The sequence below is a fragment of the Aulonocara stuartgranti genome, assembly GCF_965226115.1.
Source record: "Aulonocara stuartgranti genome assembly, chromosome: 18".
In the NCBI taxonomy this organism is placed as follows: domain Eukaryota; kingdom Metazoa; phylum Chordata; class Actinopteri; order Cichliformes; family Cichlidae; genus Aulonocara; species Aulonocara stuartgranti.
The window spans coordinates 12728014-12739968 of record NC_138954.1 but is presented as its reverse complement, the minus strand read 5'-3'; the positions used below and the strand labels follow the sequence as shown (position 1 = coordinate 12739968).

The 11955-nt window shown below is 39.4% G+C and overlaps 1 protein-coding gene across 1 annotated transcript; it reads right to left on the bottom strand.

Annotated features, from left to right (window-relative positions):
* Positions 1-1319: 1319 nt before the first annotated feature.
* On the bottom strand, positions 1320-10717 carry LOC309694012 (protein-lysine 6-oxidase-like). The gene is made up of 7 exons (XM_082513708.1): positions 9306-10717; positions 8323-8431; positions 7739-7876; positions 7382-7538; positions 4602-4697; positions 4379-4494; positions 1320-3541 (listed from the first exon to the last, which is right to left on the bottom strand). The coding sequence occupies exons 1-7, from the start codon at positions 10204-10206 to the stop codon at positions 3535-3537; spliced, it is 1524 nt and encodes a 507-aa protein (XP_082369834.1). The 5' UTR covers positions 10207-10717; the 3' UTR covers positions 1320-3534.
* Between the last annotated feature and the right edge of the window lie 1238 nt (positions 10718-11955).

Sequence of the window (11955 nt, the reverse complement as noted above, 5' to 3'; positions counted from 1 at the left end):
CTTGACATTTCCAGTTGTAGCACAAGTTAGATGGCCTTTTTGTTATAAAAATACAGACATTACTTTAAAAAATACAATTTAAAATACATTCACTTTTAATGCAGTGCTATCACCAACACTAAAATTATGCTGTGGTAAAGAATATGCCTGAATAAATGAACAATGTAAATCAGATTGTGAGACTTTGAACCCCTGCACTTAATACAACCATGGCCACGGACTCTTAGTCTTCATTTATTTTTGTCTGTGAGCATGCTGAGACTTTTAAATCTCTGCTGCAGATATCCTCTGCTGAAATAGTCACAGTCTGTAAATATTGTCTCCAAAATGCCTGGACAGACTGAAATGGAGTCGACTTAATAGGAGCAGGGGGGATTTTTTCCAGACAGTTTCAATAACATAGACAATCTATTCTGGCAGGGAAGCACCTTGGCAACTTCCAAACCATTTCAATTGTGTCTAATCTCCCCGGTTCGCTTCTTTTTTAAGCCGAGGCTGAGCTCTGTTCCGTTGCAAATACCCAACATCTGTGCATTTAACGGCGCATACATTGTCTGGGGCCTGTTTTCCAGTGCATCACTCAAAACCACTTCATAATGTACAAAACCTGCACGAGTAAGTAAAAACATCTTTGAATCAGACAAACCATCATCCACTCAAAGCGAACGTGATTGGAGCAGGTTTGCTTTTTTTTTCTTCTGTCACTCATTGCTGTTTGAAACCGTCTACTGCTTGCTGCAAAAACACGGTTGCCTTTAGAAAAAAAAAAAATTTTCAGCAACACGCTGGACATCCTCCCTGGCGTGATGTGTCAATCCTCCCACTCAGACAAAATATCCCAGAGCTATTAAAAACACCTCATCCCGGACAAGCCCCCGCGCATGTGAGTCAAACCAAAATGTGGTGAATTCTGAGCCAAGAAGGATTTTACAACCCTTTTTTAAAATATGCATCGAAGAAGAGAATTGGAAAAGGCCTCCATTCATCATGCTCTGACTGTGTTTTAGTAGATATGGCAAGGATGCAGAAGATCTTGTGTCTTCACAGAGCGTCTGCCTGCAGGCCTGTTTGTCTCTGAGGCCGCACACTGAGGATAGAAACTGCTTTAATCCCGCAGTGTGCTTATGAGTTATCTCAGATCTTACATCACAGCTGTTGTCCAACTGTGATGTAAGATCTGAAACTGTCAAAAGTATAATTTATACTACTTTTCATATAGTAAATCAACAGACAATCTTGAAAAAAATCCAAACATATTTTGGCATTTTCTAACATGAAACTTTGATTTGTAATGTAATGCATCAACACATCAGACTATATTTTCAACACTGTTTTATCATGTGAACATTTCCATTCACTCAGTTATACACTAACACACACTTGTAGAAACATACTCATAACATACATCCTTGACAATTTAACATAAAACGAGTATTTGCAGTTTTCTAATATGTCCAAGTTAAAGGATGAGCTGGATGTGGTTGTTTGTTTCCTGTTGTCAACAGATCCCCTGAAAAGATTAAAATGAAGGATTTCTACTAGGCGTTGTCTGTGTTTATTCAAAACCTGATGCATGTTATTCATCTGCTCCCAAGAGCTCCACTGAAAAATATTCTGAGTCACACTCTTTAACCGGCTGACTTATTTCTTCTTTTATCATCAACATGGATGCTGTGGTTTATTTTTACTGGAGTCTTCATTCACTATCCGGCTGCCATAAATACTGCTGTTTGAGTAGTGTTCGCTTACTTAGTGTGCTGCAGTTTTAGAAAATTATGTTTTTTTTAAAGCCACATATATTATACATATGCAGTGTGATCCTATAGAAGGCCAGGATCACACTACACAATAGTCACCCAGTAAGAGCTCAGTCCTGGGACTAAAAATGGGCTGCTTTGACCCATGGGGTGTTTTGTAGTGACCTATTGGAGAATACAACTTCTCTTTGTCTTTGTAAAACCTTCCACCATGTGTTGTGGATCTTCTTCTCAGTTTTGGTTTAGATGTTTTTCCATGAGAATTGTTGACAGTAGCGACGATCTAGAATATCTTTTATGTAAAAACCTCTTAACATCCACCAGATTGGATGGTGATCTGTTTAGGGTTATGTTTAGGATGTCTCTGAGCCACAGGCTAATAAGCAGGTTTCAGATTCTATCAGTAACCTTTAAGATGTGGTTTCATACATGTGTTCGAACCTTCTATTATAACTAATGTAGCTCCTGTATTATAAGAGGAGCTAACCTTTTTCTTATTTTTTCTTATATACAAGGTATGGTCAAAAAGCTCCAGGAACACTATCATAAAATAACAAAACAAACAAACACAAAAACATACCTGATTTAATTTCAAATTGAAGACCGACTTCCTTGGTGGTACTTGCTGGTAATTAGAATTGGACCTCCAGCTATGACCCAGCAGTTTTCAGTTGAAGCGTCCTAAGTTTCCAAGCCCGATGGCGACACTTCAGGTCAGGAGTGTGACGAGGAGTTTTTGGAGGGGGTTTGGAGGGTGTTCCATGAATTCACCCGTCATGACCAGACTATCAACATGGAGTTCTACAGTAACATCCTAAGTTGTCTACAGGACAACGACAGACGTTATAAAACATCACTACTTTGCCTGTTGGCTCTGAAGCGTCAACCTTAGTGTTTTGGTTGCCATGGTTTTTCAAGCCTGATTTGTAGAGCATTTGATGATATCTGATGTACAGTTTTACAGTGGTTGATATTCATATGATCAAAGTTTCAAATAATAATGTCACTGTATGTGGAAGTACTGTACTCCCTGTGATCCACAAGATCAGGCATCAGACTGCTCTAAATGCGTGGTCAGCTTTTTTCCCCTAATATGGTCACGCCTAATATATCAGGCTCTGGGTGTGAGCAGACCAACCCGATCCAACGTGATGTTTAAGGAAGGGCAGCCAATCACTGCTGAAATCTAGGGGACCTTGTTTTGAACTGGTAATCACACAAAACTCCTCTAGTAGAGAGGAAGAACAAATTATGGAGCTGACAATGAGCAACATTAAACCTTATCCCTAAAAGAGTTTCCCCAAAAGAGTGGATGTTATAAGGTTAAATAAAACTCTAGATGTTAATAATGTGCACATAATAGTAACAAAAATCCGAAAAAAACATTAACAACGACATCAAATGACAAACAATACACACATTTCAAGCGAGTAAGTAGCACTTAAAGGAAGAAACGTGTCTACGAACAGTACTTGTATTTGTTAAGAAAAACAAACCAAAACATAATTTGTAACCAATCGTAGCACATTTCTAGAAATACACAATCAAGTAATTCTGATGACATCACTAGTTCCATATACAAAGTTTGTGTAAACTAATTTTGCATTTATTCTGAATAAATGCAACCCCAAGACTTCATAGCAGGAATGCAGCTCACCATTACAATACAACATTTTACCAACTGCATAAACCTTTTTTCACTGATGTCGTTGAGCCTGTGCAGTACAGACGGGGTCTTACTGCCAAACTTCTGCATGTTTCCAGAAAAATTTATATTTCAACCCCTGAAAACAGATAAAGAGAAAATCATTAAGCATTAGGAATTAGAATAAAATATATTTGATACAGCTTTGATGCAACAACCTGATAGTTTTCACTAAAACATTTCTGGGAAATGTCCCAGATTTTTGGAACCACTAATTTAAACTAATTTGGATAACATATATAAAGAGACATCTCGTGTTGACTAAATCTGAAATATTTACCAAATGAATCATTCATTCCAGTTCAATAAAGGGAATGTGGTGTTTAAAATGTCCAGAGTACAAAAACACAGCCTACAGTCACATGAAAAGGAAAGTGTTTGCAGTACGAGTGCAGTCCTGTGAAAACCTAAGATACAAACCTAAGATGTGCTTTCATCTTTTTTTCTTTTTGGTTTCTTCTTCTTCTTCTTTGTTTAAGAAAGAAGAGACTTTCTCCTGTTAGCCCTTCCAAATAAACCATGTTCAATCTTTTTTCAAAGTGGTGTTGTGAACTTTAATCTTTTAAATGCTGTGTGGCCTGTAGAGTCGGAGATGCAGCCGTCTGTTTTTTTGCTGTTTCTCTGAGAATTGCAGTCTGACCTTGAATTTGCTGAGATGTCAACTCCTAGGAAGATTGTGGCACTGGGTTAACACAGACCAACAAACTGACAAAGCTTCTGCTTGCTCACACTTGCTGTTGATCAGTTAATCAAATCTATTCGATTAGCAGCACTTTAGCTGCTACTTACCTTCCTAATTCTTATGAAAACAGGGTGGACTTGGTTTTTCACAGGACTGCACTGAGCCCTCTAAAAAGCATTGTTTTTCACTCGAATCTATGCTACGATCATGCTCAGAGAAACCCTCTTATAATACCTCGTTATTCGACAGTTGCGTGTCTGAACATAAACGCCTGTGTAAGTAATATCACATCTCACTACGTTGTTGTTGAAGTCTGACTCCAGGATGTGGAAATTGGGATTGACTGTAACCTGACAAAAAAAATACATAAATCATGAATAAATTCTGTAGCAGGAGGTTATAAACATTTATTTCTGTGTTGTGAAATATACATACAGAGAACGAACATGTGACACACCTTCAAGATGTAGTTTCCTGGAGGCACATCAGTGATGTCAATCCACTGACAGTCGATGTTGGCAGCGTAGATGTCATGGCAACCTGGGCTCAGACCCTACAAAACACAGTCACCTCAGTGAGGTTTTATAACTTGAACAGGCGCACGCATATCTGTCATAAGAAAGCATTAACCTTAAACATTATATAGAGTCAGAATCACAGAGCTCACACAAAAGATACGATAAATATTCCTGTGGCAACAGGATGTTTAGTTTTATTGGAATAAATGTTCTAGTTAGAAAAACATTTCTCTGAAGTGGATTTGGAGGATTTGCAAAAGACAAAAAACACAAAAGCATCTTTATTTCTAATGTGATAAACTAAACAGAAGGATCAGAAGTCTGCTGAATAGCTTATGAACTTTTTTCCATTGTTATATATTTTTCTTTTTTTCTGTGTGTGTTATTTTATTACTCAGCCTCTCATTTCAAATACCTCCTCCCGTTTCTCCTGTTTGATTGCGTGCTCCGCCCTAATGCGTCCCACTGCCTCTAACTGTCTTCCCTGTGTATTTAAGCTGCATGTCTTCCCTTTTTTCCCTTCCAGACTGTCTTAGTGTGCAATTTGCTTTCCAACATGCTCTTAATGAGCGCTGCCTTGTGTTTTCTACCCAGTTCTGTTTCCTGGTATCTGGTTTAGTCTACTCCTCGTGCTTTTGTCTGTCTGGATTCATCACCTGCACATCAGACTCACTTTTACCTCAATAAAGACTCGTATTTTCTCCTAAAGCTCTTCATAAAAGTATCTGGGCCTTCAGAATAATGCAAATGAACACTTGCAGTTGTTTTCCTATTGAACTACTTTAAAAAGTCCTACCCATTCTTACTTTTCTTGTTTAGCTCTTATTTGCTATTTAAAGTGGGTCTCCAGTGATTTTACAGCTCAAGTATATTTACTCATCATGGTGAGTGGCTGTGAACACAGCTGTTTAATGTCGTCTGTGGCTGTGAAGGAGCTTTGTGAAATAAATGGCGAGAAGCCTGCGAGCCAGTTCAGTCAACTCAAGCAGCATTGCTTCAGACACACGTGACATGTCTCACTTTCCTCACATCACCCTCCCAATTTGGTGGTTTGTTTAAGCTTCATAATTTGCAATCTCTGTCCTGCACTGCTGCTCCTTCCACTTCCTTAAAATCTGCCTGTGCATATTTAAGTATCAGTAGTGTCCCGGAAGTGTGTAAGTGCTGTGCACAGCTTTACAGATCCACATTGTCAGGGGGCAGGGTCAAAACTCTGTAGAGGAACCGGTGAGCTACTTTACATGTTTTTGCTGTTGGGCCTGATGCAGTCATAGTATACAAAGAATGTGTCTGTACCGGAGTTACTGTAGTTTTTTTTAATTTGTTTTTTATTTTTATTTCGATTTGATATGGTTTTTTTTTTTCAGTTTCTTTACAGAGTGAGTTTTCATATTTCATTTTAGTTAGTAAAATTTTAGTTTTAGTTTAGTTTTTATTAATTTCAGTCATAGTTCTAGTTTTGTTTTTTAATTTTCATTGCATGGAGAGAGGCAATATTTAGGAAAATCAATGCAATACAAATACTGACTCATAGTCTTGTAGACATTCAGAGCTTCAGTAAATGCCCATCAATGCCTCTTCAGGCATTAATCAAAGTAACAGATACTAAAACTAATGATGTTTTCTCTACATTTACATATTTTATTGCAGTTAGTTTTCCAAGTTCGCAAAATCATTTCAGTCTGCTATTTTTTTTTCCAAAAGTCTAGTTTTTATCTATTATTTTATTTTATTTATTTATATTTATCCATGATGGGGTTTTTTCTTGTTTCTCCTTCAGTTTATTTAGCCAGTCAGCTTTCTACGGTTAGCGACATCATCTGCAAGCCGTTGGTTTTCTGGAGGACTTCGCATAAATGTGTCTGTGTAGTCTCTGTGCTGGCTGAATTGTGTGAAGTTAGAGCTTTGGATGGATGTTTCACAGATACGTGAAGCCATAATTCCTGCATTACTCATCACTTTCAGGCTTTTACATGTAACAGATTTGCAGGGAGAGTATATTTTTCTGCTGCTGTAATAAATCATTTTACACCCGGCTTGTCTGATTGAGCTGATCTCACCATGAACTTGAAGACCTCAAATATACCAGAATCCTGGAGAGTCCAATGCAAAAAATACTGCTTGAGTTTGGCACAAAGGTGGTGATAGTTGATATATAGCAAGTCTCTACTGCTGTTTTAGTCTTTACTTTACAGGGTAGTTCAGAGAGCAGAGAGTGGGGGAACAACACCCAGGAAATAGCCTGAAGCAAATTAGACTTCAGCCTCCATGCTTCACCTGAGGTGCATAGGTCAGCGATAGCAGTAGCTTTACATTTAAATTTAAGTGCATGTAAAAGTATCTCCATCACAAATCTCTTTTTACCAGATCGGGAATGATGCATCTCATCTCAACTTTAAACCTTCACTTCACAAAGATCTTAAGACTTTGCATGTCTACTGTTGACCTATCCCACAAAGTTATGGAGGGTTCTTCCTGTTAAAAAAGACTTTATCTCCACACTGCCCTCAAATGAAGTTGGGCTATGAAATCTTGCGAGAACTGTTGTAAATCCGCAAGCATTCCGACTCAGAAAACAAATAGGTGGATGAATGTTTTAAATAAAATTAAACCTAACTGAACTGAGCGTCTTCTTTCTTTATCTTTTTCCTCAGCTCTCGTGTAAAACAGATATCAATCCGTGCGGCGTTATATCACATAACATATGATGGTGTGCTACCTGCGTATGAGCTGTACAGGCGTAGCGTCGCCTGAATCCAGGATCACAGTTCGTGTCCTCCAGACAGAAACTGGCCTTGTGTCCCTCTGCCACTTTACGTCCTGTGATAACATCCAGCAGATCGTAGTTGCTGAAGGCGTCCATGCTGTGGTAGTGTCTGTGGGTGCAAAACAGATGGAAAAGAATCAATAGCGGATATTTTGTTATGGCTCAGGAATGTCTAAAAAACCCGCAATTTTATTGTCTTAAGTGAATTTTGAGGGTTTGGTGTTCTTCCTAGTTTGTCATATCTGAATGGCTAATCCCTTTTTAAAAATTTTTTTTTAAGAAAAAGGATTTAGGAGTCATCAAACTCACTGGTGACAGCTGTGCCAGTCCCACTGATATCTGGGCTTGAAAGGGAGGAAGTCAGCGGTGCCTTGGTTCTTCACTTTCTGTGGAAACCGCAGGAGGACTCTGAAGTTGATGTCTCGCACAGTGGGTCCATAAGCCGATCTTGGATGAATCACAGGAGAAAAAAGCGTAAGCTGCATTGGAAAAGTGCTACTGGCTGAGCTCCCAGGTCTAGTTTTCTTAAAAGTAACAGAGCGCAAAGGGTTTGTTCCATTGTGCTTAATGCTTTTGGGAAAACCAAACCAGAACATTTATGTCTTGGCAGGACATGATGTTGGACAGTCATGTTGGACAATCATTGCTACGTAATAAGATCAAATGCTTTTGTAACTCGCTTAACAAAACAGTTATCCCAGCATGCTTAACAGCTTACACTGGCATAATTGAATGCAACCCTAAAACAACTAAAAGTTGTTCTTAAGCACGTAAAACGGATCCCCACTGAGAAAAAACAAAACAAAGGACATAAGTATGCGTGTCTGCCTCAGTGTCTACGTGCTGCTCTGTTCATACTGAAGAAGTGAATCACTTCTGGCACCTCAGATTACCTGGCCAGACAGTTCTCCTCAGCTGCACAGCGAAGCGCGTACATCTGCATGCGCTGGACATAGGTACCTGCTTGGATGGCATATGGGTCTGGCACAAGGTCTGGCAGTCCTGTTGGGAGGAGATTAAATGGACAGTCCAAGTTTTTTTTTTCCTCCTGACATCTTAATGTTCCCAACTTATTCAGGCTGAGAATAATCCACAGAAATAGACACCCTGGAAATGTAAGCTGCTTTGTGTTTGTTGGCATAATTTAACATGTTTCACATTCCTTACAGCTCCAAAAGCCAAATAAGACTTTTTTTTCTCTCGCTCCTTGGCTTTTGTTTAAGGTGAGACATAAAGTTATGAAAATTGTCCTTAAATAATCAAACAAGCAGATGATTTTAAATATAACAGTGTTTTTGTGTGTCCATAGAACCGTTACATGAATGTAAAGCCAGTAATATTCATGCCAAATAATGGATAACAAGCTGTTTTAAAGTAGTGGCCAAATTAACACTAAAACAGGTTTTGCTTGCTGGAATTATATTATTTTAAAATATTGATCACAGACACAGTTTCTTAATCCACTCTTAATTTTAATAATTTACATTGCAAATCTATCCATTTGGCTAACTATATGAAATATAAAATTTGAAGAACAGCTAACAAATATCAGGGATGTCAAACTCGTTTTACATCGTGGACGTTCATGTGAAGTGGGCCTGATCAGTGAAACGAAATGATTAAGGTGCAAAGGCTCTGTCTTGTTATCATAAATTTAGAATATAAAGTTTTCATTAATTCACAGAAAATGTACTTTTATGTAGTATGAATGGATCAATAGCAAAAACTGTAAAACTTAATAAATTACTTTTAAAAGTTCAAAATCTGAACTATCCTTTACACCGTCCCGTGGGCCAGACAGAGGCCTTATGTCTGACACCCCTGATCTACATAATCTGACTTCTCTAATATTATATAAATGGAACACTTGACCTACCGTTTTGGAAATATCCTGTGCCGTACCCTGTGCCAGGCGGACGGAGGGTGCGGGCCGCTGACCTCCCTCTGGTCGGATACATGTTGTAGAAAACAGAATTCCTGTGGTTTTTAAGCGGGTTTCGAGGGTCGTCATTGACCATGTCCTCTCCATTGCTGTTTTCCTCAGTAAGTGCAGGAAATACAGCCGGTGCCTCAGACTCATTTTCCAGACCTGACGGGTTTGCTGAGATGGAGCGATCAGTCTGAGCAGGTTGCCTGGAGACGGGTGTCACCTCCGGCCCCGCGCGTAACTGTTGGTTTTGCGCACCAGGTCCGGATTCACCTATTCTAGTATGTAGTGCGGTATTATCCACAGTGACAGAACCTCCATTACCGCCAGAAAAATCTGTTGAACTCCCCGGTGAAGAGGCGTTCGTGGTTCTGGTGAATTCACCATTAAAATGGCGTGCGCCTGGATGTCTTACAACTGCTGCTGTAGGGCGTTCAAGTCGCTGTCTGAACCCTGACGCATGACGATTCACGGGCGCATACGGTCTAACATCGTGTCCAGGTGTGAGAAGTCCCGACTGTGCACTGTTATCAGTCCTGAACTGTCTGGATTCATTTGGTCCGGTTCTCACAAGCGTCATTCTTCTGCGCGCTCCAGACATCTGGGTCCCGGTACCATCCCTCCGACTGCTCACGTAAACCCTCGACTGGCTGGTGGACCGATACGGAGCCTGGTACTCCAGCCCAGTGCTCATTAAACTGTAAACCTGCCCGTTGTTCTCCCATTGAATCCGGTGCCGCCCAAAGCTGAGGGGGAGTAGTCCTTGGAAAATATATAAAAATAAAAGTGATCGTTTAGCCATGGCAATTAAACTTAATAAATTAAAGCCTACGTGTAAGTTAGCAAACATCACGTAAGTTTGCGGGCACAGACGTTGAAGCTTCGTGGAGAATGGATTAAAATCGGCAGTGCGCTTCCAGTTTCAGCTCTGACACAAAACAACATAGCACTTCTCAGGAGGACTGAGAGATGGAGAGGAGAGGAGGGCTGAATCCTTTTCCCCCGGCTCGTTTGTCGAATTCAGTCCAGTTACTTTCACTAAGTCAAGCTTCTAAAGAATTTAACCCATTCCTTGCTGTGGTTACGTGCGGTTAGACAAGTACGTTTGCTGAGTAAATTTCACGCAAGGGTGTAAACTTAACTCAGCCAAATGCATCACCTCGAGCTGGTAAAGCTCAGGGAACACTAAAGAACACAAAAGGATATGAGTTGTTGTGTTTAAGTAATATTTTTTGTTGAGCAGAACTTTTTTATTTCAATATCACTCCTTGTTATTTGACACGTTGATCACGGCTAAAATGCGAAAAAGCTAAAGATATCTTTATATGGAGTTAAAAAATCACGCACGACCAGTTTATCAAGCTAAAAACCCCACAAACGAACAAAAAAAACAACAACAAAACAACGATAACAGTTGACCGTTTCAAATGAAACATGAAGACATGCAACAATCTGGAAAAACTTTACATTGCGTAAATAGTCTTATTGACCACAAGGTGGCACTTTGCATCTGTATCAGACCATCCCAGTTTGCAGTGCCCTAACAGCTATCACGGAGGGAGCCCGTTCCCATAAAATATGTCCATCTTTTCTTTTGTCATTTATGACTATAACTCTTTTTTAAGACTAGCTGCACAGGTTTTAAACACGCTTCTGTTTGTTATGCTCAAAGGTGTTTCTTTGGGGATTTCTTTTCAAAGCCTATGGTCAGTGCCTTCATTGTTCAGCTATACCTTTTTTTTTTTAAATCAATATATTACCAAATAAATAATACAAGCAAGCTATTATGTTTAATCTGATTCCAGATTTAAATCCTACATAATATAAATATATTTTGCATCTTTTCTGTTTTATTACAGATAAGACTATGATCTGTCTTTACAAATTTTTAACCCACTCTTTAAAAACAAAATACAGTTCATTTGCCCTTATCTGGAGCAGAACAGTATCATGTATATTTAGCTGAAACTGCACCACATGGTATTTGAAAGTGAGGTGGAGATTTTATCGCAAGGGGTTAAAGTTAGGTTTAAGATGGAGCGGAGTGTTGTGTAACAGTGTGAAGTTGGCTCAATGGGTCTGCAAGGCTGCAGTTGGACCTGATAGTAGCTGTGTTCGACACACAAGCTGCTTGGGTTCAAGCTTAAACACATGTTTGGTGTATACTATCATACCTTGTTTTTAAATTAAGTGTGCCAGAAATGCTGGCGTCTCCCACTGCTGCTCTGGACTTTCTGCCCCACGATGCTCTCTGCCAGCTACACAACAGCAGAGCCTGAAGGTAAGCAGGTCAAAGCTCAAGGCACAATGTTAAGATTGTTACGATGAGCTAGTATGTCCCAATCACATTGTGTGAACTGCTATAACAGTATGAACCTTGTGAGAGGATCTGTAGTAAGTACTGAAAGAAAAACATCAGTCTGCTATTAGGAGCTCAACAGCTGTCTTAAACATCAGCAATTACAAGACGCAGTGACTATGCACAATAACGAAACACTGTCTTGTTCCAGACAAGTCCAATATATTAAAATGATTATATAAGTCCCGTTTCATGCTCCCTATTTTTTAAACTACAGTAAGAAAAACCACTCAGCAACAC